The sequence below is a fragment of the Euleptes europaea genome, chromosome 2 (assembly GCF_029931775.1).
Source record: "Euleptes europaea isolate rEulEur1 chromosome 2, rEulEur1.hap1, whole genome shotgun sequence".
NCBI lineage: Eukaryota > Metazoa > Chordata > Lepidosauria > Squamata > Sphaerodactylidae > Euleptes > Euleptes europaea.
The window spans coordinates 284331-311334 of NC_079313.1; the positions used below are offsets into that span (position 1 = coordinate 284331).

At 53.6% G+C, this 27004-nt stretch overlaps 1 protein-coding gene across 1 annotated transcript; it reads left to right on the forward strand.

The window, feature by feature from the left end:
- Positions 1 to 3135: 3135 nt before the first annotated feature.
- On the forward strand, positions 3136 to 26455 carry SIN3B (SIN3 transcription regulator family member B). Its single transcript, XM_056844061.1, has 19 exons — positions 3136 to 3162; positions 5674 to 5780; positions 6035 to 6188; positions 6500 to 6748; positions 8601 to 8744; positions 9370 to 9492; positions 11010 to 11099; positions 12244 to 12362; positions 13551 to 13758; positions 14239 to 14355; positions 14995 to 15233; positions 16555 to 16738; positions 16837 to 17566; positions 24264 to 24433; positions 24867 to 25040; positions 25248 to 25340; positions 25457 to 25551; positions 25926 to 26130; positions 26219 to 26455. The coding sequence occupies exons 2-19, from the start codon at positions 5758 to 5760 to the stop codon at positions 26447 to 26449; spliced, it is 3348 nt and encodes a 1115-aa protein (XP_056700039.1). The 5' UTR covers positions 3136 to 3162; positions 5674 to 5757; the 3' UTR covers positions 26450 to 26455.
- Positions 26456 to 27004: the final 549 nt, after the last annotated feature.

Here is a 27004-nt window from a genome sequence, read left to right on the forward strand (position 1 = left end):
GAGAACTCCATCTTGTTTGCGGGGAAACTATCTTGTTTGGGAACGGAGCTGTCAGAAGCCCTATCTGACAGGCTGTAGGATTGACAACCTCCAGGTGGTGGCTGGAGATTTCCTGGGATTATAACTGGTTCCAGGTGACAGAGATCAGTTCCCCTGGAGAGAACGGCTGCTTTGGAAGGTGGACTCTATTATACCCCATTGAAGTCCCTCCCCTCCCCAAACCCTCCCCTCCTCAGGCCCCACCCCAAATTCTCCAGGTATGTCCCAACCCAGAGCTGGCAACCCTATATGGCTGTAGCAAGACTGGCCACTCCTTTGTGGGTGATAGAGGGGCTGTGGCTTAGTGGAAGAGCCTCTACTTTACATGCAGTCAGTCCCAGGTTCAATCCCCGGCATTTCCAGTTAACAGGACTAGGCAGGAAATTATGTGAAAGAACTCCAGCAGAGACCCTGAAGAACTGCTGACAGTTTTGAGTAGATAGTAGTCCTTGATGGACCAGTGGTCTGATTCAGTATAAGGCAGCTGCACCTACTTGTATATGTGGGGACCAGGATGGTCATCTGGGCTTTCATTGGTGAGAAGAGGAAGTTCTTAAGAGTTGAAGGCACGTCTGCCTCTCTTCCACCGAGTTCAGAATCACCAGAGCAGTTATAGCTGGAATTCATGAGGGAGGGGCTCCCTCCCCCATGAACTCCAGCTATAATGTTTGGAAGGACGACGATGGCCTTTGTGCCATACCTTATGCTCTGGCTGACCTTTGGATGAGGTAACCCTTATAAAATGTGGTAAAATTGACTTTTTCTTTAATTTATGCCATGTCAAAATTGATAGGGCCGTTATTGTGTTTGTTATTTGTAGTGAAATGTATTAGTTTTTCAACTGTGCTTTAAAATTGACAATTGGTCACTTGGTTCACAAGTTATAGCTCTAAAAGCTTCAGCTTGACTGATGATCATAAAAAGCTTCAGCTCCCCCCATCCCAGTGGGGCATCATATCAAAACAGACACACCTTTCAGAAAAACACCTGGGAGTCCAGCCACCTGACCGAATACCACGGTGCTGATTTTTGGCTCTTGGCCCAAGCATCATCCCCCACTGAAGCCCCTCCTCTCAACAAACGTTGCCCTCCCCTAGCCTCCCACCCCTAGAATCTCCAGGAGTTGGTCCCTACCGCCTCCACCGCCCTCCCCCTCCTCCAAGGTCTGCCTCTGGGTCTGCAGCGGCGTCCTGTTCCCACGTTCGGGCTCTTTTCCTACTTGTTTAAAATGTGGGCTGTATGCTTTTAATGTATGAAATGTGTACACCTTTATGTCAGCCGCCCTGAGCCCAGCCTTGCTGGGGTAGGGCAGGATACAAATAAAAGTTTTTTTACTGTAATTAATATTATTATTAGTTAGAATAATAGAGTGGGAAGGGCTCACCAGGGTCATCTAGTCCAACCCCCTGCATGATGTAGGAAATTCACAACTACATCCCCCCCACACCCCTACTCCATGCCCAGAAGATGGCCAAGATGAGGGGTATCCCCTCCTAGGCCACTGCAATTGGCTAGTCCAAGCCCCACCCTTGCGATGCAGGATCGGGGGTGTGTGGAATCCCTGGCATGGGACAACAGAACCAGCCCCATCTACAGCATAAGGCTTGCTCTGCCAATGAGCAGCTGCCCCGGCTGACGCTCATACGGACAGCAGGAAAGCATCCGCTGGGCAAGGACTGCTAGAGAGGGCAACAATCATGGAATCAAAGAGTTGGAAGGGATCACCATGGTCATCTAGTCCAGCCCCCTGCACAATGCAGGAAATCCACAACTACCTCCCCCCTCCCACGCCCCCAGTGACCCCCTACTCCATGCCCAGAGGATGGCCAAGATGCCCTCCCACTCATCATCTGCCTAAGGTCACAGAATCAGCATTGCTGACAGATGGCCATCTAGCCTCTGCTTCAAAACCTCCAGGGAAGGAGCGCTCAACCACCTCCCCCGAGGAAGCCTCTGTTCCACTGAGGAACCGCTCTCACTGTTAGAAAGTTCTTCCTGATGTCTAGACGGAAACTCTTTTGATTTAATTTCTACCCGATGGTTCTGGTCCGACAACTCGGCCCCCTCCTCTCTAGGACAGCCCTTCAAGTACTTGAACATGGTCAATCGTATCCCCTCTCAGTCTTTTCCTCTTCAGGCTAAACGTACCCAGCTCCTTCAACCTTTCCTCATAGGACTTGGTCTCCAGACCCCTCACCATCTTGGTTGCCCTCCTCTGGACCCGTTCCAGCTTGTCTACATCCTTCTTGAATTGCGGTGCCCAAAACTGAACACAGTACTCCATGTGAGGTCTAACCAGAGCAGAGCAAAGCGACACCATCACTTCGCGTGATCTGGACGCTAGACTTCTGCTAAGGCAGGCCAAGATCGCATTTGCCTTTTTGGCTACCGCATCACTAACTTCAGAGGTATACTGTCTCTGACTTTGGAGGTTCCATTAGCTGTGCTGAGTTCTGTCCAGTTTGGTTCTGGTCCGAGTCCTCCTGGGGCAACAGAAACCACTCGGCCCCCTCCTCTCTGTGCGACAGGCCTTCGAAGGGCTTGAAGATGGGTATCTCCTATCCCCTCTCGGCCTTCTCCTCTGCAAGGCTAAACAATGCCGAAAGCGCCCTCTGGGCCTGGGTCTCCCGCCCCATCTTGTAGGGGTGTCAATCAAACCAACACAACCCGAAAGCCCGCACAACACCCCCTGGGTGAAGCCAGGCCGGAGCGGCTTCCGCCCTTCCCCCCTCCCTCTGCGCCGGAAGTCCACTGTTCCGTCTGCGCCTGCGCGCCAGTCCTCCCCCCGCCGCTCTGCGCGGCGCTCCCCTCTTCCCGGTCCGGCCGCCTCCCCGCGGCCGCGCGCGAAGGTTCCGGCCGCCGCCGCCAGGCGTCGTGCGCGGTGACGCAAGGGCGCGAGCGGGCTCGGTGCGCGCGGCCGCGGCGGACGGGAGGGAGGACAGGCAGAGGGGGCCCAACATGGCGGCTGGGGGGGGCGGCGGCGGCGGCGGCGGAGGAGGAGGAGGAGGAGGACGGGGGGGTGGCGGCGCTGCCGCCAGGCTGGGGGGCCGCGCGGGGGGAGCAGCTGCAGCAGGAGGCGGCGGAGGAGGCGGGGCGGCGGCCCAAGAGAAGCTCCCGGTCCACGTAAGTCTCCCGGGGGGGGGCGAAGGGAGGGGCTGCCCCCCTTGCAGACCCCCTGTCGAAAGATAGGTCAGTCCTCCCCCCCCCGTTCTTTCCCTTGCTGGGCGTGGGCGGGGTCTGTGCATCGACACCCCCCCCCCGTGTCAAGGGAGGCCGGCGAGACCTCCACAAGGGGGAATTGGAGCGACCCCCCCCCAATTCGTCTACGAGGCCCCTCTGCTCCCCCCCCCCGCAGACTTTCCCTTGGCCAGTAATGCCTCCTTTTTTTCTCCTTTCGAAGTGTGTTCGATCCTCCGCCCTCCCCCAAGTTTCCAAGAATCCTAGAGTGGGAAGGGACCACCGGGGTCATCTAGTCCCACCCCCTGCCCAATGCAGGAAACCCACAACAACCTCCCCCCTCCCACGCCCCCAGTGACCCCCTACTCCATGCCCAGAGGATGGCCAAGATGCCCTCCCACTCATCATCTGCCTAAGGTCACAGAATCAGCATTGCTGACAGATGGCCATCTAGCCTCTGCTTCAAAACCTCCAGGGAAGGAGAGCCCACCACCTCCCGAGGAAGCCCATTCCACCGAGGAACTGTTCTGACTGTTAGGAAATTCTTCCTAATGTTGGTGGGAGCGGAGAGTAAAGAGATCTGCAGTGCAGTCTTGAACGTGATTACTTGGGAGTAAATACCTTTGCATTCAATGCAAGGTACCCGTTTTTTACCCTGTCCTTCTGTCAAGGAGCTAAGGGTGGCTCTTTGCTCCCATTTGGTTCTTGCAACAACCCTGTGAGGGAGGCTGGGTTGAATAAGGGTTCAAGCCGGCTCTCCCCAGCCACTGAACTGGGCTAGCACTGGGGTCAGCCTGCGTCACACCTCAACGTGCCCTGACACCCACGAGGGCTAAGTGCAGGGGTAATGTCGGTGGGGATAAAGGGCAGGAGTCAGTGCCGGCACGGTGCCCAAAAAGGGGGGACGGGAGGGAGCGCACAACTTTGCCTACTCCAGCCAAGGCGGGGGCTGTCACTCGCACAGTTGGAGTGTTTTGATCTCATTTCTTTTTTCCTTTTGTACCTGTGGATGGCACATAAAGCCTGTCAGCTTCCTAAGAACATAAGAAAGGCCCTGCTGGATCAGACCAAGGTCCATCAGGTCCAGCCGTCTGTTCACACCGTGGCCAACCAGGTGCCTCTAGGAAGCCCACTAACAAGACAACTGCAGCAGCACCGTCCTTCCTGTGTTCCACAGCACCCAATATAGTTGGCATGCTCTTCTGATACTGGAGAGAATGTAAGGAAGGCCCTGCTGGATCAGACCAAGGTCCATCAAGTCCAGCAGTCTGTTCACACAGTGGCCAACTAGGTGCCTGTATCTGATCAAGTGGACTCTGATCCTTGAAATATTTTTGTCTTGCTAATTGAGCACGCCTGTGCAGAGTTACTTCAGCCTAAACCTGCTTCAGTAGGATTAGGCAGGGATGAGTTTGCATAGGGTGGCACAGCTGGTCTTTGCAGCACTACTTTTTTGTGTGCGTTTTTTGTTTACAACAATTTACAGAACTGCCCCTCTGGGTGTGGCCTTAATGTGGAGCCCCCCCCCCGACAAGTGCACACTGTATCCCTCCTGCTCTTTTGCCACCTTCACCACAGCCCCATTTATAGCAAGAGCCAGAGGAGGGCCAAGGGCCAGCTTGTACATGCCGCTCTGAGCCCCTCCAAGCCCTGTTTCAGCTGCAGGCCACCTGTTCTCTTGCTGGAGGACTGCGGGACCAAAAGCTGTGATCTGCACTTCTCTTCTGATGCTGGAGAGATTCATCGGCGGCCTTTTTCTCCAGACGGAGGATGGAGGCACCACCTCCTGGTCCTGTTCATACAGTCAAACGTCTCCCTTCTTTACCCAGATGACAGGTGGAGAAAACGTGCTTGGGAGTATATCCCAAGGTTGCTTCATAAAGCTTGTGCAGGGGTGACTGTGTGTGTGTTAAGTGCTGTCAAGTCGCTTCCAACTCATGGCAACCCTATGAATCAAAGTCCTCCAAAATGTCCCATCTTTGACAGCCTTGCTCAGATCTTGCAAATTGAAGGCTGTGGCTTCCTTTATTGAGTCAATCCATCTCTTGTTGGGTCTTCCTCTTTTAGTCACTTTTTAGGGGTGACTAATTCACGTGAAATCACTGTAAGGGGTTCCTATAGCATCCGCACCCTGTTTAGCCTTCGGAAGATTGATTCTGTCAGGACTTCGGGGGAATGAGCATCTCTCAGGCAGGACCAAACTGCAGGCTCCGGGCATCCTTCAAAATGGTGCACGTGTTCTGGGGAGTCAGGTGGGGGCAGGGGGTAGTCCTTAGCAGCACCTTATCTGAGGGCCAAATTCCCGGTCTGGTGCAAGTGGAGATTTTGATCACCAGTGGTGGCTCGAGACAGATTCTGGCTCAGCCCTTAGATCTGGAAGTATTCTGGAGACCAAAACTGGGGTCTTCCATATGCAAAGCAGGGGCTTTTAACAAGACCTCTTTTGGTTTCCTGCAGGTAGAGGACGCCCTCTCCTACCTGGACCAGGTGAAGATCCGTTTCGGCAGTGACCCAGCCACCTACAACGGATTCCTGGAAATCATGAAAGAGTTCAAGAGTCAGAGGTACTGTGAGTGAAGGGGAGCCCCTCTTCTCGACTGGGCAGAAGGAATACTGGCAACCTCCGATGCCCTGTGGGGGAGAGAACAAAGAGATTTGCGGGGGGAGGGGGAGAATGCCAGCAGGGTGCCTTCACTCAGGCAGTCACGGTAGCCAGGCTGGAGGCTTGCCCCCCACAGGGCTCTTCTGGGCCCCCTCGTTGACACCTCCTGTCATGGAGGGCCCAGCTTTGCCCTCAGTTGTCTTCTTTCGCTTCCAGCATCGACACCCCTGGTGTGATCCGGCGTGTCTCTCAGCTGTTCCACGAACATCCTGACCTCATTGTGGGCTTCAACGCTTTCCTGCCTTTGGGCTACAGAATAGAGATTCCAAAGAACGGGAAGCTCAGCATTCAGTCCCCTCTAGCTGGCCAGGTACGAAGGAAGGGTCGGTTTTCCTTAGATTAACCGCCCGTGGTGGGCCTGCCTTCAGGGGTGGAGTTAGGAAGCACTGTGACTTGTCCGGGGTGTGGGGGGAATGTCCTCTTTAACCCTGACTTTAACCTGGGGCCTGCATGCTGCTAAGGTCAGCGGCGAGGATCAGCTTGGTTGGAGCGTGGCAGTCAAAAAACCCCTGAGGGCGTGTGCAGGATGGTGGGCAGCAGAGAGGGGCCTGGGTCACTGGGCAACCTGGGGTCACTGTGTGCCTGACCTTGCTGACTCCTCCCCTTGCCTGTTCCCGCCAGGTCTCCCTGGAGCCGGTTCAGAGTCCCTTCTTGCTCCATCATTGCCAGGATAAGGCCCACAACCACGGCGACTGCCCCGAGGAGTTCCGGCAGCAGCTGCCCTGCAAGGATGAGAAGCTTCAGATGCCGCTGGAGTCGGACTCGGTGGAGTTCAACAATGCCATTAGTTACGTGAACAAGATCAAGACCCGGTTTCTTGACCATCCTGAGATCTACCGCTCCTTCCTGGAAATCCTTCATACATACCAGGTAAAGTTCCCTCTGGGGATCCAGGGACATAAGCTAGAGCTTTCTCCTGGAGGACCCGTCCTTCTCCAACAGGCAGCCAGGAGAGCTTGGCTGCATTTGTCAAGGAATGATCTGCAGTCGTCTGTTTAGACAGTAGGTGTTAGTCGGGGTGGCGCATGCGTTCATGTTTTGCCCTCTCCCAGGTAATACTTTCAGCGTTCCTTTGCATTGGTTTGGAGTCCCCCCCTCCAACAAAGGAAAATTGTGTCCTTTTCACAAATAGATTTTTCTTCTTACAACTTTTCCTTCATGCTCACTTTTCCTCTTGCAAAAGCCCCCCCCACACACACACGATCCCAACTTCCTTCAGTGGCCTCTGCTGAGAGAACCTGGGGAGATTTCCGGGAAGCCGACCTGGTATCGGGGCAGGCCTCGACCAGCTGCCCTAGGAAGACGGCAAAGACATCCAGTTTCCACCTTTATTTGTTTAAAGTCTTTAGGATCTGATTCTCACGGTGGTCTACAAGAAGCATGATATAAATTGTTGACGACTTTCTATTCCTTGGCTCCATCATCAACCAAAAGGGGGACTGCAACCAAGAAATCAGAAGGAGATTGAGACTGGGAAGGGCAGCCATGAAGGAGCTAGAAAAAATTCTGAAGCGTAAGGATGTGTCACTGGCCACCAAGATCAAGTTAATTCATGCCATCGTATTCCCTATTATTATGTATGGGTGTGAAAGCTGGACAATGAAGAAAGCTGATAGAAAGAAAGTAGATTCCTTTGAAATGTGGGGTTGGAGGAGAGGGTTATGGATACCGTGGACTGCCAAAAAAACTAAGTGGGTTCTAGATCAAATCAAGCCTGAACTGATCCTAGAAGCTCAAATGACTAAACTGAGGCTGTCGTATTTGGTCACATCATGAGAAGACAAGAGTCACTGGAAAGACAGTTATGCTAGGAAAAGTTGAGGGCAGCAGGAAAAGAGGAAGACCCAACAAGAGATGGATTGACTGGGAAGCCACAGCCCTCAATTTGCAAGATCTGAGCAAGGATGTCAAAGAGGACATTTTGGAGGACATTGATTCATAGGGTCACCATGAGTCGGAAGCAACTTGACGGCACTTAACACACACATGTTAAAACCAGTAAAAATCGATAAATTATTTCAATAATATCAAGAACCCAGAATCAGCTTTTAAAAATTCAGCACTCAACAGGTCGGCGGTTCAGCAGCAATCCAAATTGTTAAGCATAGAGGACAAAAAGGAAAGAAAAAAGTTGGAGAATTCCCCATGATGAACAAGGGGGCCTTGGGCCAAATAAAAAGCCCGCATGGCCAGGGCACCAGGCAGAAGGGTTAGGGTGTTCTGGAGCTGAGGTTCCTCCACAGAGAAGAAGGCCTGGCTTCTGGTTGCCAACCTTTTTGTTTCAGAAGGTGGAGTCATGCAGGGCAGGGCTTCAGATGCAGTCAGATTTTGGGGGGAGCCATCCTCCCAAGTGGGCTGTTTTTAAAGAAGAGGTTAGATGGCCATCTGTCAGCCATGCTGATTCTATGACCTTAAGCAGATGATGAGAGGGAGGGCACCTTGGTCATTTTCTGGGCATGGAGTAGGGAGTCACTGGGTGTGTGTGTGGGGGCGAGGTAGTTGTGAATTTCCTGCATTGTGCAGGGGGTTGGACTAGTTGACCCTGGTGGTCCCTTCCAACTCTATGATTCTATCCTAGGGAAACTGGGGCCAGCCATGCCTCCTTACCTGGCCGGTAGTTCCAGCCTCAAGAACAGTGAGTCAGCACAAGGCTGGGTAGGGCACAGGGGGTCCACCCTGTTCCCACTGCTTACTCGGCACTCTCTTCTTCCTCCACTTGCAGAAGGAGCAGCTGAGCGCCAAAGGCCGGCCGTTTCGAGGCATGTCAGAAGAGGAGGTGTTCACCGAAGTAGCCAACCTCTTCCGGGGTCAGGAAGATCTGCTCTCTGAGTTTGGACAGTTTCTTCCTGAAGCAAAGAGGTCTTTGGTACGTCTCTGGCTAGAGAGCGGGATGGGGGCAGAGTTTCCGGGAGGCTGCCTGTGTCTGCAGCTGCATGGATTCGGCCTGGTGTGTGTAATGAGGGCCTGAGTGGAGAAATTCAGGCTGTACTTTTATGGGTGTTTCCCCCCAAACTTTGCCCTGACCTGGATAGTGCAGGCTGGACCAATCTTGCCAGATGTCAGAAGCTAAGCGGGTCGGCCCTGGTCAGTATTTGAATAGGAGACCACCGAGGGAGTCCAGGGTCGCTCCGCAGAGGCAGGCGATGGCAAACCACCTGTGAGCATCTCTTGCCTTGAAAACCCCACTGTGACTTGATTGCAACCCCCCCCCCCAAAAAAAATACCCCAAACTCCAGGAAGCTCCACTAGTGGACTTGGCATGCACAAGCCCCTCCCTCTTTTTGGCACCTTCCAGAAAGCCCTCACTGTCTCTCATGTGCCTCCTGCTTGGCTTGTGGCGCATGCCCTGCCTCGCGCAAGAAGGAAGCCGCTGCCCCTGTGCTGCCTCGTTGGTGCCCCTTCTGGGCACGAGCCCTGCTTCTCCCTGCCCTCCTTTGAGCCGCGCTGCGGGGGCTGGTGCGTGATTCTTGGCATCCTTGTCTTTGTCTCAGTTCATGGGCAACGGGCCGTGCGACGCCAACAGCCTTCCCCGAATGGAACACGAGCCATCCCTGGAGCACAGCAAGAAGCGGGCGAGGCCTCTGCTGCTGCGCCCCGTCCCTGGCCCAGCAAAGGTATCCCGACTGCGGCTCTGTGTGTGTGTGTGTGCGCGCGTGTGCGTGCGTGCTAGTAGCTGGGCATTCGTTGGGCTGTGTGTTTCTGCCTCTGGGAAAAAAACTCACCTATGTCAAGTGGTGAGCCCCGTGGCGCAGAGGGGTCAGCTGCAGTACTGCAGTCAGAAGCTCTGCTCGCGACCTGAGTTCGATCCCAATGCAAGTCAGTTTCAGGCAGCCGGCTCAAGGTCGACTCAGCCTTCCATCCTTCCAAGGTCGGTAAAATGAGTACCCAGCTTGCTGGGGGTAAAGTGTAAACAACCGGGGAAGGCCATGGCAAACCACCCCGAGAACAAAGTCTGCCTAGGAAACATCGGGATGTGACGTCACCCCATGGGTCAGGAATGACCTGGTCCTTGCAAAGGGGACCTTCACCTTTTTTTTATGTCAAGTTGGACCTTCTGTCTGGGAGTATAACTTGCTAATGATTTATAACAAATCTTTTAAAATGAAATTACCCATATCCAGGTTGCTAATTCACCAGGGACGGGTTCCATATTATATACCAGCTTCAACTGTTTACATTTATAATTGAAACAAAAAACTTACAGATAACACATCTCAGTTAATACGGTGATAGTCCCCCCCAAAAAAATATACAATAAGCTAATCCAACAGGTAGTGTTCTGTGTTACAGATATTGTTCACTTTTGTGCATCCTCAAATCACAAGTCATTTGGGTAATTTCATTTAAAAAGATTTGTTATGAATCATTAGCAAGTTATACTCCCAGACAGGAGGTCCTACTTGACATAGGTTTGTTTATTGGACATCTTGGTACTTTCATTCCCCTTTAGGATTATTGGTTTATACTCTGGAGGAAAAACTCAGCAATGAAGCTGATTGATTGTCGTTGTGATAATTTTTTTTTAAAAAAGAAACTGATTAATTGGTGGCAGATCCTAGAGGCAGGGGGAAGCCATGGGAGTCTGTGGCAGCCCCCGTGGCGCCGGGGCAGGCAGCCCCCTGAAGGCTAACTGGTGGGTGGGGCCTGGAGCTTCTGTGGGTGGTGTCTGAGGAGATGCCACACGACTGACGGCCCTGGCAAAGCATAGGTGGTGCCACGCAGAATCCTCTCTTGCTCTGGCAGAATGCACTGGAGAGAGGAGAAGGCATCTGGCCATCTTCTGGGCATGGAGGAGGGGTCACTGGGGGTGTGGGGGGGGAGGTAGTTGTGAATTTCCTGCATTGTGCAGGTGGTTGGACTACATGACCCTGGTGGTCGCTTCCCATTCTATGATTCTATGAGGCTTTTGTAAAGTGGGGTAAGAAATGTCCCAGTTCAAGGCCACCTTTTGTACTCTGTTGCTGTTGAGGGTACGGTGGGGTGCGTACTTGCCTAGTGGGGAGCCCCTTTGGTGTCCTGGCGGGAGACGCTGATGCAGCCCGTTCAGTTTGTCGGGGGCCTTCTGAGGAACACAAATAAGAAGTTGAAGCAGAAGGGACATGCTGACACAAATGCGGTCTTCTCTCCACAGAAGAAAATGAAACTACGAGGGACGAAGGACCTGTCGGTTGCAACGGTGGGGAAATATGGGACTCTGCAGGAGTTCTCCTTCTTCGACAAGGTCTGTCACCCAAAGGGAACTGCGGCTCAGTGGTTTGGAAGCCAAAGGGCCCCGGTTCAGGCCTTGGCCTGGCCAGATAAAGGCGTTGCTTATTTTATTAACTTAAGGACACGAGAGCCCTGTCAAGTAGCCACCCGGTTGCCCTGTGGGAACAACAACCTGCACAGGAGCCGAAGCCTTCCCCTGCTGCTGCCTCCCAGCACTGGTATTCAGAGGTTGACTACCTCTGTATAAGGAGGTTCCCTTTTCTTACCGTGGCTAGTGGCCACAGAGACCTCTCTTCCATGAATCTGTCTACTCCACTTTTAAAGCCACTGATGCCTGTGGCCGTCATGACATTCCCTGGCAGCAAACTCCACATTTTAATCACTCTTGGTGTAAAGAAGCCTTTCCTTTTGGCCATCCTGATTCTGCTGCCCATCAGATGCCTCCAGGGCTTTGGGAGAGGAGTAGAAAACGTTCTACTTTCACTGCCCTGTGCAGGATTTTAGAAATCCCTGTCCTCTCCCCACACAGCCATCTGTTTTCTAAACAGAATAGTTTATGCCTTTCAGCGTTAGAAAGGTGCTTTGACCTATACCTTGGTTGCCCTCTTCCGTACTTTTTCCAGCTTTGCATTGTCTCTGGAGACAGGGTGACCAGTTTTATTTTCTGTCTCTTTTCTAATAATCCCCAGTGTGGAGTTTGCTTTTTTTCACCACCATGACACACCAAGCCAACATTTCTGTCACTCCACATTGGTTGAGACCAAGGCTGAAAGGTAGTTCAGACCCCAGCCCCATATCTGGAGTGAGGATTTGTTGTTCCCGTGTGCATCAGTGTGAAGTAGTGGTTAAGAGCGGTGGACTCTAATCTGAAGAACCGGGTTTGATTCCCCATTCCTCCACATGACCAGCGGACTCTAATCTGGAGAACTGGGTTTGATTCCCTATTCCTCCACATGACTGGCGGACTCTAATCTGGAGAACCGGGTTTGATTCCCCACTCCTCCACACGTAGCCTGCTGAGTGACCTTGGGCCAGTCACAGTTCTCTCCGGACTCTCTCAGCCCCACCTTCCTCACAAGGTGCCTGTTGTGGGGAGGAAAGGGAAGGAGATTGTAAACTGGTTTGATTCTCCTTAAAAGGTTTCTTCTTGCCGGCAGGTGCGCAGAGTCCTCAAGAGCCAGGAGGTCTATGAGAACTTCCTCCGCTGTATTGCCCTCTTCAACCAGGAGCTGGTGTCAGGCTCCGAGCTTCTGCAGCTGGTCACGCCTTTTTTGGGGTAAGAAAGTCTCTTTCTCCTCCTTTGGGCAGATTCTTTGCCTTTGGTGGCCAAAACGTCTATTAAGTTTGGCAAGGGTTGTGTCTCTCTTCAGACAGTGTTTTAGGGGTTCGGCTAAGTGGTGGGAGACCTTCCTCCGGGTGTGGAAAGTGCTCTGTAGGTGGAGCAGTCCACATTTCTGCTCCCACTTGATCCCTGACCTCTCTTCCATGGCTTCCAGCTGTGAGTTCTCCTTGTGTGATATGTGTGTGTTTTGTTAAGCTCTTTGTTTAAAATAACTTATTCTGCTCTCTCAGTAAAATTACTCTCCAGGTGGTAGTAGTTAAAATAACAGAACAATAACAATTAATAACACAGCAGCAATTAAAAATAGTAGTAGAAAATATCAAGCAACAGAAGCATAAAGATTTGGCTAGTTGCAATGGATGAATAAAACCAACTGAAAATTCTTCCAAACCTCTCAAAAATTGACTTAACGTTCAACAAAGGCAAGAAAAGTCATGAAAATATTCAGAAATAAAAGCTTGTAGTTGGGGTGGGGGGTGTTAATGAAAGGCCTGGCACAGTAAAACTGTTCTTGCCTGGCATCAACCGACATGGCACCAGGCAACTTTCTGTAGGGAGGATATTCCTAACTGAGGGTGCCACCACAGAAAAGGTCCTGCATCTGATGTCGACGTAAAGGCTCTTTTGGGAGAAGATGGCCTTTGACCGGTAGCGAAAGCAGCTCTGGAAAGCAGGGATTGTTGTTGATCCGGTGTCATGGCAGTCATTGTGTCAAACGGTATGAGTGGCAGGGTTGTCTTGTGTTTGGAATAGGAGATTCGGGTTTGATTTGTTCCTCAACCATGGAGTTCAGCCACGGTGATCTACTCCATTTATATATAGTATTCTGTTGTTTGTTACCTTGAGTACCCTAAGTTGGTTGGAAAGACGGCTTTAGACTGTTTTAAATAAAACAACTTCCCTCTCAGAAGTATTTTGAAGATAAAACGAGGGGAGAAGCAGCTCCACAACCCTAGGATAAAAATGGGGATGCATGGGATTGCTTTCTTAGTTGTGTCCGCTCATAATCTAAACACTGCCACGGTGGCAAAGCAGGCTGTTGCCTGGGATGGCACTTGATCCTCCTGCACGTGACAGTTCCCTTTATATTTCTATTTTGCCTTTTTGTTTTTGTTTTCAAAGGAAATTCCCGGAACTTTTTGCCCAGTTCAAGTCCTTCCTGGGTGTGAAAGAGCTCTCCTTCGCCTCCCCTCTGAGCGAGCGCTCTGGGGACGGGATGTGCCGGGAGATCGACTACGCCTCCTGCAAGCGCATTGGCTCCAGCTACCGCGCCTTGCCCAAGACCTACCAGCAGCCCAAGTGCAGCGGCAGGACGGCCATCTGCAAGGAGGTAGGCGGCCCCTGGGGGTGGCCCCGCCTCGTCCGGTCTCAGAAGCTGAGCAGGGTCAGCCCTGGTTGGCCCTGGGATGGGAGGCCACCGAGGAAGTTCCGGGTTGCTACGTGGAGGCAGGCAATGGCAAACCACCTCTGTTCATCTCTTGCCCTGACCTGGATGGCCCAGGCTGGGCGGATCTCGGAAGCTAAGCAGGGTCAGCCCGAGTTAGTATTGGGTTGGGGGACCACCAAGGAAGTCCCGGGTCGCTACGTGGAGGCAAATCCCTTCTGTCCATCTCCTGCCTTGAAAACCCTGTCCGGGCTGTGGCTTGCCTGCGCTCCCCCTCACCACCACCAGCAGGTGACTTCCGCTGCCTGACAGTGGCCAGTCATGCCTCGGCTCTTGGGAGAGCAGCCGGCGGTGGGGTTTTTGCCCCAGGAGAATTGAATCAGAAGCTGCTGGCAGCTGAGCGTCGACGGCTTCTCCACTCTGCAGGTGCTGAATGACACGTGGGTCTCGTTCCCCTCCTGGTCCGAGGATTCCACTTTTGTTAGCTCCAAGAAGACGCCCTACGAGGAGCAGCTGCACCGTTGTGAAGATGAGCGCTTTGAGGTATGAGGGGCCGCCTCTTTCTTTCTGTCCACCCTTTTGAGCTCTTCGGTTCCGTGCTCCAGCATGAGCATAGCTAAATTGTGGACTCCCTGCCCCAGGATGTGGTGATGGCTGCCAACTTGGAAGGGGAGTGGAGTTCATGGAGGAGAGGGGTATCCACGGCTACTAGTCAAAATGGATCCTAGTCATGATGCACACTTACTCTCTCCAGGATCAGAGGAGCATGTGGAATATATGAGGTGCTTTGGAACACAGGCAGGATGGTGCTGCTGCAGTCGTCTTGCTTGTGGGCTTCTAGGAGGCCCCTGGTTGGCCCCTGTGTGATCAGACTGTTGGACTTGATGGGCCTCCTGGGCCTCATCCAGCAGGGCCTCTCCTGATGCTTTTATGAGTAGTGTCCTTGCCGCCCCCAAGATTTGGGCCTGTTGTAGGTGGCCTGGTGGAGGGGCCCCCACCTTCTTCCCTTGTTTTCTTCCCACGGTCCTGAGCTTGTTAATGCTGCTGAGGTGGCTGGGGGAGAGGGGGGCTTCGCCCTGTGCCCTTGACAGTAGTCCGAGGTGTGGTGTGTGTGTGTGTCCCATACTCTCTTGCCTGCTGTGCCTGCTCTTCTTCCTGCCCTTCACGATTCACTTTCCACAGCTGGACGTTGTCCTGGAGACCAACCTGGCCACCATCCGGGTGCTGGAAAGCGTGCAGAAAAAACTATCCCGCATGTCGCCAGACGACCAGGAGAAGTTCCGGCTGGACGACTGTTTGGGCGGCACGTCCGAAGTGATCCAGCGCCGGGCCATCTACCGCATCTATGGCGACAAAGCGCCAGAGATCATTGAGAGCCTGAAGAAGAATCCTCTCACCGCAGTCCCTGTTGTCCTGAAGAGGTAGCTGGGTCCTTCACCCTAACCCTCCCGCCCCATTCAGGGGCTCCTTTTTTGGCTCCACTCATCTTGGTTCCAGGCACTGGAGCTTCGAGAGTCGTCTTCTGCACAGCTTCTGTTTTGCTTCCTTGGGTGCTGAGAGGGGGCAGAGCATATGGACAGTGATCTGTTCATATGCTCGTGATCTGTTGCCTGCTAGCCTGTGTTATGCATAAATGTGAAGGCCCGGGGGTGGGGGGAGGACAGAAAAAATGGGCTTACTCCCCACTCCCCTGTGGCGTGCCTTCTCTTCTTCTCTGGCCTGACTCTTCCCTTGTGGTTGACCTTTTAGTTCTCCCTCAAACTGCTGCGACCCACACGCGCACCCACAGACTGGGTATCAAGTAGCTTATTTCACTAAGGTAGCAAAGAGTACATCAGTATGCAGTTTTCTCTCAAGTATTGGGTATATTTGCAGTTTTGCTTGCAGAAAACTGAGGCATTTATAACTTAAATTCCGTTGTATGTCCAGTATTGCGGTTTTATATGCTGAGTAAATTATAAATGATGCATTTTATGTTATTAAAACAGTATAGTTAGTTTAAGACTGTAAGTATTGCATATATTTCAGTTTCCCCCCAACATCTCAATTTTTTGGAGCAATGGACTCTGATCTGGAGAACCGTTTGATTCCCTGCTTCCTCCACATGAGCGGCGGAGGCTAATCTGGAGAACTGGGTTTGTTTCTCCACTCCTACACACGAAGCCAGCTGGGTGACCTTGGACTAGTCACACTCTCTCAGCCCCACCTACCTCCCAGGGTGTCTGTTGTGGGAAAGGGAAGGTGATTGTAAGCTGGTTTGATTCTTCCTTAAGTTGTAGAGAAAGTCGGCATATAAAAACCAACTCTTCTTCTTTTTTCTGAAAAAACAAAAAATCCCACTTTTCCCATGGCTTCAAAATTTCTGGAAATTTGACATCCCTAGTTCTGTCTGCCCTAACCTGGATGGCCCAGGCTAGCCTGATCTCGTCAGATCTCAGAAGCTAAGCAGGGTCAGCCCTGGTTAGTATTTGGATGGGAGACCACCAAGGAATACCAGGGTTGCTGTGCAGAGGAAGGCACTGGCAAACCACCTCTGTTAGTCTCTTGCCATGAAAACCCCAAAAGGGGGTTGCCATACGTCGGCTGCGACTTGACGGCACTTTACACACACACACACACACACACACACACACACACACAGAGTTGTCCTGTCCGGTGCCAGGCGGTGTTTCTCACAGGCTGTGGCTGGCCTTTTCTCCCTTGGGCTTCCACGTTCTGTGGGCTCCCTCCCTCCCCTCGTAGGCTGAAGGCCAAGGAGGATGAGTGGCGCGAGGCACAGCAGGGCTTCAACAAGATCTGGCGGGAGCAGTACGAGAAGGCCTACCTGAAGTCCCTCGACCACCAGGCCGTGAACTTCAAGCAGAACGACACGAAGGCCCTGCGCTCCAAGAGCCTGCTCAACGAGATCGAGAGCGTCTACGATGAGGTGCGTGTTTGTGTGGGATGCGTTTGGGGGGTGGGTGGGGGCTCAGTTTGATGGGGAGGGCAGTCCTTGACCTCTGCCCTTTGCGGCCTCGCCTTCAGCACCAGGAGCAGCACTCCGAGGGGAGGGCGGCGATGAACGAGCCGCACCTCATCTTCGTCTACGAGGACAAGCAGATCCTGGACGACGCGGCCTCCCTCGTCACCTACTACGTGAAGCGGCAGCCCACCATCCAGAAGGAGGACCAGGCCACCATCCGGCAGATCGTCCAGCACTTCGTCCCCGACCTGTTTTTCTCACAGCTGCCGGAGCCCCCCGTTTCCGAAGCCCTCCCAAACGAGGAGAAGGCCCACCCCAAGGCCACCCCTCTGGACACGCGTGACTTGCGGAAGCGGAACGCCCCGGCCCCCCAGCCCAGCACCCCGGAGAGCAAGGCGCCCGCCGTGGAGACCCACGAGTTGCGGAAAAGGCCCGTCCCGGGGCCCCCGCCCAGCCCCCTGGAGGAGAAGCCGCCTGTCTTAGAAGGCCCCGAGCTGCGCAAGAGGAACCCCCCGGCGCCCCCTGCCAGCCCTGCCAGGGACAAGGGGGGCCCTCCCCCGGGGCCTCGCCGGTCGCTGGATGACATCTACACGCTCTTCTTTGCCAACAACAACTGGTACTTCTTCCTCCGCCTCCACCAGACCTTGTGCACCCGCCTGCTCAAGATCTACCGCCAGGCACAGAAGCAGCTGCTGGAGTATCGGACGGAGAAGGAGAAGGAGAAGCTCCTTTGCGAAGGCCGGAAGGAGCGCTCGAGCGACCCGGCCCTGGAGCTCAGGCTGAAGCAGCCAAGTAAGCCTCTCCTGTTGCTCGGTGGGGGGGGGGGGCAAAGGTGGGGGGAGCCTTTCCATGTCGCCCCAGGAGCCGTAGGAGAAACTTGGTGGGCAATGCCAGGTCCTCCTCTCGGCTCTGAAGGCTTTCCAGTTGGTGCCCTCAGTCCACGAGTTCCCGCATTTGGACACTCAGGTTCTCTTCTGGAAAACCTCTGCCCTCACCCCCATCCCTATCCCCACCCCTCCCAGAGTTTGGTTTGTTTGTGTGGCAAACGGCAGAATGCAGCTTCTGAGAAGAATTTCCCTTCCTGAGTGTTTCAGTTTTTCATCCTTGGCATTGAAGAGCAAGTCCCCACTCCCACCCTGATGGTGAGCCGCTCGATTCCTTGCTAAGTCTTATTTGGCCTGTGAAGATGGGGAGGCCACTGAAAGGGTTGTGGTCTTGTACAGCCTTGGCATGTGTGAAACTTGAGAGTTGTGAATGGGGCAGGTGGAGAAATCGGGATGGGGGACTGGTAGAGGCAGAGGAAGCAGATGTGGGGCGTGGGCCACCATGCCCACACCTGATGACTACTTGCAGAGGGGTGCTGAGGCATCAGCAGCCTCCCGGTGTCTGCTTGGTGTGCCATTTCTCTCCGGCCATTCTCCCCTGAGGCAAGGGCATCCTGAGAGTTGGGTTGTTTTCCTCTACATCCGGGTAGGCAGGACCTAAACTAAAAACATCCTGTCTCTCCCGGCGGGAAAACAGCCCACCGGAAGCCAGTTTACGTCCTGCCTATTCGGGTAGAGCAGGCTCCGTCGTGTAGCTCCGTGCCTTTATTAGATAAGGAGGATTTAGGAGAGTCCTTGCTAAGCGTTTTGTTCGTCCTTGTATGTAAGTGTGTCTGCTTTTCTTTCCCTCCTGTTTCATTCTAAATACTTCCCTGCCCTCCCCTTCCCGGTGTGTCTTTATCCCCTTTCCCTCGGGAATCAAGGCACCGGGGGACCCAAAATGGCCGACGCCATTTTATCCAGAGAGGACGACCTCCTCTCTGAAAAAAGACTACGAAAGGGGGCTAGTCCAGAATATGCCCAGACTCCCCGCTTCTCCCAACGGCCGCGATTGCGGACCATTAGGGAATTTGCCGCGGCCAAACGAGGTCCCACTAAACAACAAGCCCGTTCCGCCCCAGCCAAAGACAAAAAAGGCGTGGAAAGCCGCGCCGCTGCAGCCCAGCAGCAGAAGAAAGAGACGGGGTGCCAAAACGAGTGCCAGCCTGAAAGCCGGGCGGAGCACTCCTGACTTGTCCCCGAAGCAGCATATGGCGATGCCCGGAGCCCAGGCAGCAGCGGCAGCGACGACCTCCTTCCCGATGGGAACGGGTAACTCGGCGGCAACGGTTTTTCCCCCGGTGGGAGTTGGCAACCCCCCCTTACACCCAAGCGGCGGCGGGAGGCCAGTTTCTTTCATGGGAGAATGCGGATGAGCTAATTAACTGTGCTCTCCAGCAGCAATGGCAAGCTTTTCAAGCATTCCAGGCACGGTTACCCCCACCTATTTGGGCGGTCCCGGATGGCCCTCTGCCTACCCCCCCATCCACCCTCATAATCCTTCAGGATTTAGTGATCCCAGCACTTCAGGGGTCACCAAAAGCGGCCCCAGTATTTCAGGGGTCACCAAATACACTGCCTGGCTCACAAAGGCGGCTATGAAAGCTACTTTAGTAGATCAGGGGGAACCACTGGCAGAGCTTTCCAAATCCACAAATTCCTCTGGTGAGGATGATGGAGAGGAAAGAGAGGAAGGAGAGTTTGATACAGACAAGGAGGAGATTCCTCAGCCTGTGGAACAGCACTCTAGGCTATTCATAGGGGAAGACTATCAAGGACTTTTGGCCAAGGCAATTCTAGCCCTAGATTTAAATGAGGAAGCCACTCCTTCAGAGGAGCCTAAATCAAAGCTAAAGCAGAGAATCAAGGAGTGCTTCCCCATGCCACGTCCCCAATCTAACCTAGTGCCATTCCCCGAGTTCTTCATAAGAGCTGTAAGAGAGGAATGGGACAATCCTTCTTCCAACAGACAGGTTCCGCCCAATATAAAAAAGTTGTATACCCTCGCTCCATATGCTATGGCCATGTTAAAGGTCCCCCTGGTGGACGCTCCGGTGCTGGACCTCCAGTCACCAGGACTAGTTCCAGAGGACGGGGTCGGATCCTTAAGAGATCAGCTAGACAGAAAGTCCGATTACCTGACAAGAAAATCCCACAAGGCCTCAGCAATGGCCATTCAAGCCAGCGCCACGACGTCCATATTCGCCAGGGCGTCATACTTGTGAATAAAGAAAATCCTACAGCTAGTTCCAGAGGATAACCTGAGGGTTATAGGCGGCCTGGAAAGGGTACTAATGCGGTCTCCCTGATGGCAGACTCATCCCTCGACACCATGTCCTTCGTGGCTAGATCCATGTCATCAGTCACATCCATTAGGAGGGCACTGTGGCTTAGAGCCTGGCCCGCAGACTTCAAGGCAAAAACCAACCTCATGGCCTACCCCATAAAGGAAGGAAGGCTGTTTGGAGAAAAGTTGGACAGCATCCTGATTGAAACTAAGGATAAAAAGCAAGCACTGCCAATGCAGATCAGGAAGGACCATAGGCCCACCTCATACCCGTCCTTTCGTTCCTCCAGGGTACCACCTAGATTCAGAGCTGACAACCGTAAGGGATCATGGGGGCCACCCAGGGGAGCCTGGGGCAACTTGCGTTCCTTTCGTAGAAGGGGAAGATCCCACAGATTCCAAGGTCTGCAATCTAGACCCGATAAAGGGGACAGATTTGCCAAGACCAACCCACAGTGATGCCAACCCCCTGCAGGTAGGCGGGAGACTGCAGCAGTTCACTCCACAGTGGATGCTGTCCAAACCAGACAAATGTACAACAGGGGTACCTGTTAGAATTTACTTCCCTACCTTCCGACCGCTTCATACGGTCTCCGACCTCGTTAAACCAGGGGAAACACCTCAGAACTATCATGGCTATCCAACACTTATTACACATCAGGGCAATAGAACCGGTTCCTGCCCAACAAAGGTGCCAGGGAGTATACTCCATTTTCTTTACTGTCCCCCAAAAGAACGGGGACTGGAGAGCCATCCTCAACTTAAAGTACATCAACAAGAGGATGGCGCACAGACATTTCCGAATGGAAACCGTGAAGTCTATAGTGGAGTCCTTTCTTCCTGGCACCTTTATGACGGTGGTGGATCTTACGGAGGCATACCTACATATCCCTATCCACCCCGACCACAGGAGATACCTCAGATTTGCATACGGGACCAATCATTACCAATTCAGAGCACTGACGTCTGCATCACGGGTCTTTATGAAGACCATGATCACAGTCATTGCAGTTTTCAGACAACAGGGAGTCCAGGTACATCCATACCTGGATGACATTCTAATCTGTGCCCCAAGTTTAAACCTATCCAGACTGCACACGAAACTAGTGTTGCAGGTACTTCAAGAGCATGGGTACCTAATAAATTTCCAGAAAAGTTCCTTAGTTCCGTCACAAATTATGACTCACTTAGGAGTACAAATCAATTCCAAACAGGACACTATTTCACTACCGAAAGACAGGTTGGACAAAATAATATCCTCGGCCTCTACCGCTGCCAAACTACAGAGAACCTCGCTCATGTCCCTAGCGAGACTTATGGGATTGATGGTGTCCTGCATCGGGGTGGTGCCATGGGCGCGTTTCCACTCTCACCCATTACAGACATTTCTTCTGCTGCACCAATCAGGCATAGCCAGAAAAAAGATAAAAATAGTTTCGATTCCCACACAGGTCAGGCACAGTCTACTCTGGTGGTCCAAGCCATCGAATTTACGCAGGGCAACTCAGTACATTCATGCCGAGCCTCGGCAGATATTTATGGACGCCAGCTTGTCAGGCTGGGGAGCCACCCTGGACGGACTGATGGCCCAAGGGCGCTGGTCACATCAGGAGACCACACTGCACATAAATCTTCTGGAGCTGAGGGCAGTGAAGTTAGCTCTACTGAGCTTCGCCACCAAGCTCAGGGGTCATAAGGATGGACCCTCATAAGGATGGACAATACATCAACGAAGGCATATATAAACAAACAGGGCGGCTCCAGATCCTCAGCTCTACACAGAGAAGCATCGGCAATATTTGCTTGGGCGCAGACAAACGTACCATCAATACGCGCAGAACACATCAAGGGCAGCCTCAATGTGCAGGCGGACTGGCTAAGCCGCCAGTACATCGACGAGGGAGAATGGGAGCTGGATCAGGAAACGTTTCATCTCATTACCCCAAATTTGGCATCCCTTCCGTAGATTTGTTCGCCTCAGATTCAAACCACAAGGTACCAAGATTTTACTCAAGGTACTCCCATCCAATGGCAGAAAGAACAGACGCCCTACTGAGCCCCTGGCCAAAGGGACTGCTGTATGCATTCCCTCCAATTCCCATCCTACCCCAAGTGCTGTGAAAAATTTATCAACAGAGGGCCAATGTAATTCTGTTAGCACCGTATTGGCCACGCAGACCGTGGTTCGTAAACCTAAAACGACTAGCGTGTCAGGAACTATGGCAGATCCCAATATCACGGAACATGCTAATCCAGGGACCTCTAGTGCACCCAGACCCTCAATGGTTCTGTTTGACCGTGTGGCACTTGAGAGGATAGCCCTTCTAGGTCAGGGATACACCAGCAATGTGGTGAATACAATCATAGAGGCCAGACGTCCGTCTACAAGACGTATGTATAACGTTTCATGGAAGGCCTTCGTCAGATGGGCCAAAAGAAAGAAGGTAGACCCTCTCCAGCCAGGTATACCAAAGGTACTAGAGTTTTTACAGGAAGGAATTCGCCTAGGCCTCTCAGCCTCTACTTTGCGACACCAGGCGGCAGCCTTATCCACCGTACTACCTCGTTATAACGGAAGTACAATAGCCCAGCACAAGCATGTTTCGGCCTTTATAAAGGTGTAACTCAAACTCAGCCACCCGTAGAGCACAGGTTCCCCTCGTGGAACCTTAACCTGGTCCTCAAAGCCTTAACTCTGCCTCCCTTCGAACCCCTTCGGTCCGTATCCTTGAGATTCCTCTGCATGAAGGTTCTTTTCCTAACAGCAATCACCTCTGCCAGGAGAGTTTCGGAGCTTAGAGCCCTTTCAATTAGGAAGGGACTATGCATATTCCATAAAGATAAAGTTGTGTTAACTCCCGACCCAACTTTCATGCCAAAAGTCAATTCCCGGTTTCATAGGACACAGGAAATCAATCTCCTGTCCTTTTGTCCCAAACCAAAGGGACCCAAAGAAAAACTCTGGCACCCTCTGGATCTAAGGAGAGCTATACGTATCTTCATAGATAGGACAGCTGAAATTAGGCAGTCAGATTTCATGTTTATAGGGATTTCCAACCCTAACAAAGGGAAAAGAATGTCAGCGGCAGCTATTGGATACACATTACGACAATGCATCAAAGAGGCTTATCAGAGCAGTGGGTCTCCGGTTCCAGGGGGGATTACGGCCCACTCTCTGCGTAGCGCGGCCAGCACAGCAGCATTCGATAAACAAGCCCCAGTCGATGAGATCTGTAGGGCAGCCACCTGGTCCTCGGTATCAACCTTCGTGAAGCACTATAAGATTAACACCTGGTCTTCAGCTCAAGCGGCATTCGGCCGCAGGGTACTGCAAAGCGTAGTAGATTAGAGGATACCCACCCAATGGGGAGCTCTATAAAGTCCCAACTCAGGATGCCCTTGCCTCAGGGGAGAATGAAGCCTTGGATACTCACCGTAAGGGCTCATTCTTTTCTGAGGCGAAGGGCATCCTGCCCACCCAGCATATCTAAAATCAGTAAAGCCAATGCACTCTATGGTTATCACAATTGCTGCATGTTGTCTGTTATTCATTCAGTGTTATTTGTTATCCGTTCAGTGTGTACGGTAGTCTTTTAAGAAATTAACACAGTTTGTTCCGTTAAGCGTTACTGTTCCTGTCAATATAGCTAGGCTAGCCGGTAACTGGCTTCCGGTGGGCTGTTTTCCCGCCGGGAGAGACAGGAAGTTTTTAGTTTAGGTCCTGCCTACCCGGATGTAGAGGAAAACAACCCAACTCTCAGGATGCCCTTACGGTGAGTATCCAAGGCTTCATTTATGCAGGGTCGATTCTGCTCCTTGCTCAATGCTGATTTTTTAAATCCGACCTTTAAAATGACGATTCACGGTCCCGATGCAAGAGGAGAAAGTCAAACAAATTCCACCACCCCCACTCGCCTTCGGTCCTTTGTTTGCATAGCCATTAGCAATAGTCGTTTGCATAGCTAAGCCGCTGCTGGGATTCTGCATGCTTCCTTCAGTGTGAATGCTTCGGTGCGGGGGCGGAGCAAATACAAAAGGTCGCGTTAAAGGGGCTCTTAAGAAATGTGAAGCAGGTATGCTCCAGTGACATCATGGTTCAGTGTGAAGAAATTAAAAAAAATATGCAGGGCACTTCAGCCTGGAACGTGCTGCTAATTACCAAGCATAAACGGCCTCCGACTTCCAGCTCTGGCAGAAAAATTCCTGGGGTGAGCTGCCCTCTGGCTGTCCTTCTCTTCCGAGGGGGGGGCACTCTGACATGGCTGGGGTGGAAGCGAGCGCCTCCCTCCCCCTGGGGCGAACCTTGGTTCCATGGGGCACGGTCTCTCTTCCTGCCTAGGCGAAGTGGAGCTGGAGGAATATTATCCAGCGTTCCTGGACTTGGTGAGGAATCTGCTGGATGGCAACATTGACCCCACCCAGTACGAAGACACTTTGAGGGAAATGTTCACCATCCACGCCTACATTGGCTTCACCATGGACAAGCTGGTGCAGAACATTGTTCGGCAGGTAATGGCAGGCCGGCCGGCCTCTGGCTCCTCTGTGGCTAGATGGGGCCAAGCCAGATGTCCCCGCCCATTGCTTTGGGGCAGGCAGGAGAGACCGGAAGCGGGAGTGGCCTTGTCTGGTCTTGGGTCTGTGTCAGCTGCAGGTGGGCCTGGGTCAAGGGCTGCAGGTGGGACTCCGGAGCCCTGCCCCAGAGGGCCAGGCTTAGACCACTGCCTACCTGGGTGGTTCAACCGGGGCCAGTCTGAGCTGTTCTGCCTTGTGCCAGACTTGCCTGAGCTGCACGGCTTCGATCTTGCGGGACCCTTGCGAGCCCCCCTCGTGTCAGGGGTTGAGGGCAGTGCTCCAGCCCGCAGAGCATATTGTGTGCCGGCCAGCAAGGCCCTGCATGCCTCCATCCATCGGGTGTTGGTTACGCGTCCCCCTTTCTTCTCAGCTGCATCATCTGGTCAGTGACGACGTCTGCCTCAAGGTGGTGGAGCTGTACCTGAACGAGCGGAAGCGGGGGGCAGCCGGGGGCAACCTGTCCTCCCAGTGTGTGCGGGCAGCCAAGGAGACGAGCTACCAGTGGAAGGCTGAGCGCTACATGGCAGATGAGAACTGCTTCAAGGTGCCCAGCCTGCCCTCCCCTGCGTGGGTCATATCATTGGCTGCCGGGTCCTCCTGGCCCTTCCTTTGGGTGACCGACCCCCAGAACTTGGGATAGGCCGGTGATGCTGTCCCGGTCTTTTGGCCTCTGGTGCTTGGTTTTTTTTTGGGGGGGGGGCTGCTCCATGCGTCTCTGCCAACGTTTACCTCTGTGCTCTCTTTGTGGCAGGTGATGTTTCTTCAAAGGAAAGACCAGGTGATCATGACCATTGAGCTGCTGGACACAGAAGAGACCCAAACTGAAGACCCGGTGGAGGTCCAGGTGATTTCCCTTCTGCTCTCTGAGTCAGCCCCATGGCTTTACTTGGGGGGAGGGGGGCTGCAGTGCCCTCCAGGAAGCAAGGAAAATGACCCCCCCTCCCTCTGCGTCCCCTCCAGCACTTGGCGAACTATGTGGAGCAGTATGTGGGGGTCGAGGGCGCCCGGAGCGGCCAGAGCGAAGGCTTCCTTTTGAAGCCCGTCTTCCTGCAGAGGTAAGTGCGGAAAGGGGGCCCTCCCCCCCACCATTTCCACCATTGTGCCCCCTGCTCTGGGCGATGGCAGCCCAAGCAGCTGTTGGAGCTGGGCCCTGAAGCTGAGATTTGGCTCCTTCCGTAGCTGCTACGGCTGCTTTGCTTGGGAATGAAGCTGCCTTCTGGGTGAGATGGCGGCGGGGTGGGGGGGTTGTCTCTGGTGTACAGAAGCATGGCGAGGTGTGGGGGAGGCTAGGCTCCTGAATCGCTGAGAGGGGCTGTGGCAGCCAGAGTGGCAGGTGCTGATATTCCCAGGAGGGTTCTCTGTAGTCACCTTTGCTGACGGTCTTCCCGTCTGCCTGCTCCAGTCTGATGTTTGCTTCTCCCTGCCCCAGGAACCTGAAGAAGTTCCGCCGCTGGCAATGCCAGCAGGTGCAGGCCTTGCGCGACAAGGCCCAGAGCTCTTGGAAGCAGCTGATTGGGGTGGAGAGCGCCTGCAACGTGGACTGCAAGTTCAAGCTGAACACCCACAAGATGCTCTTTGTCACGAACGCGGAGGACTACATGTACCGCCGGGGAGCCCTGTTGCGGGCCAGTCGGGTGCGACTTGGGATCGAGGCCCTTTTCCCCAGCGGAGAAAGCCACACACATGCCTGGCTGACTTCTCTTTTCCTTGTGTATGTTGCAGGCACAGCCCCTGGTCTTGCTGCGGCACCACCGGCGCTTTGAGGAGTGGCACCAGCGCTGGCTGGGGAGGCACGTGACTGCGGAGGCTGCGGAGCTGGTCCAGGACTGGCTGATGGGGGACGAGGACGAGGACCTGCTGCCTTGCAAGACCACGTGCGAGACCGTCAGTGTCCACGGCGTGCCCATCAACCGCTACCGGGTGCAGTACAGCCGCCACCCAGCCTCGCCCTGACCTCGAGCCCCCCTCCCATCGGGGCCCGCCTGGGCGCCATGTATGTATCACTGGCATTTCTCTGACCAGCGTTTTCCTTTGGGTTGTGACAATGGGGGACAATGAAGGCATATTTTTTTTCCATGTGGCATCGATGTGATTTGCCCTGGCTGGGTGGCAGCCGCTCCCGCCACTGCCACTGTGTGAACGGGAGCTTGGTCAGCTGTGGGTGCTGGGAGGAAGGGGGCCTGGACCCGTGGCAGAGTCTTTTGGCGCGAGGAAGGGTGGCCGGCGCGTGTGGAGGGAACATGTGGGCCGGGGGGTCGTAGGCGCAGAGCCAGGCCCAAAGGTCCGGTTCTGACCTGTGGGGTACCTCGGGCCTGAGGTGAGGGCCCGCAGCTCTGGTGTCGTGGGCCTGCAAGGCTGTTGTGCAGCGATTGTATGAAGTCGAGCAAAGGGCCCTTTCCCCTCCCTTGCCCTTGCTCTAGTCTGCGGCCTCTGGCCAGGTCATTTTGGTGGCCATTCCATGACCGAATCCAGCCAGGCCCAGCGTTCCTGGCCTTTTGAGCAGAGGAG

Bases quoted from the DNA above. Each gene is read 5' to 3' on its own strand.
- SIN3B (XM_056844061.1), top strand. From the start codon at position 5,758: ATGAAAGAGTTCAAGAGTCAGAG. The intron at 5,781-6,034 runs GTACTGTGAGTG...TTTCGCTTCCAG, and splicing joins AAAGAGTTCAAGAGTCAGAG to CATCGACACCCCTGGTGTGA. The intron at 25,041-25,247 runs GTGCCCAGCCTG...TCTTTGTGGCAG, and splicing joins CAGATGAGAACTGCTTCAAG to GTGATGTTTCTTCAAAGGAA.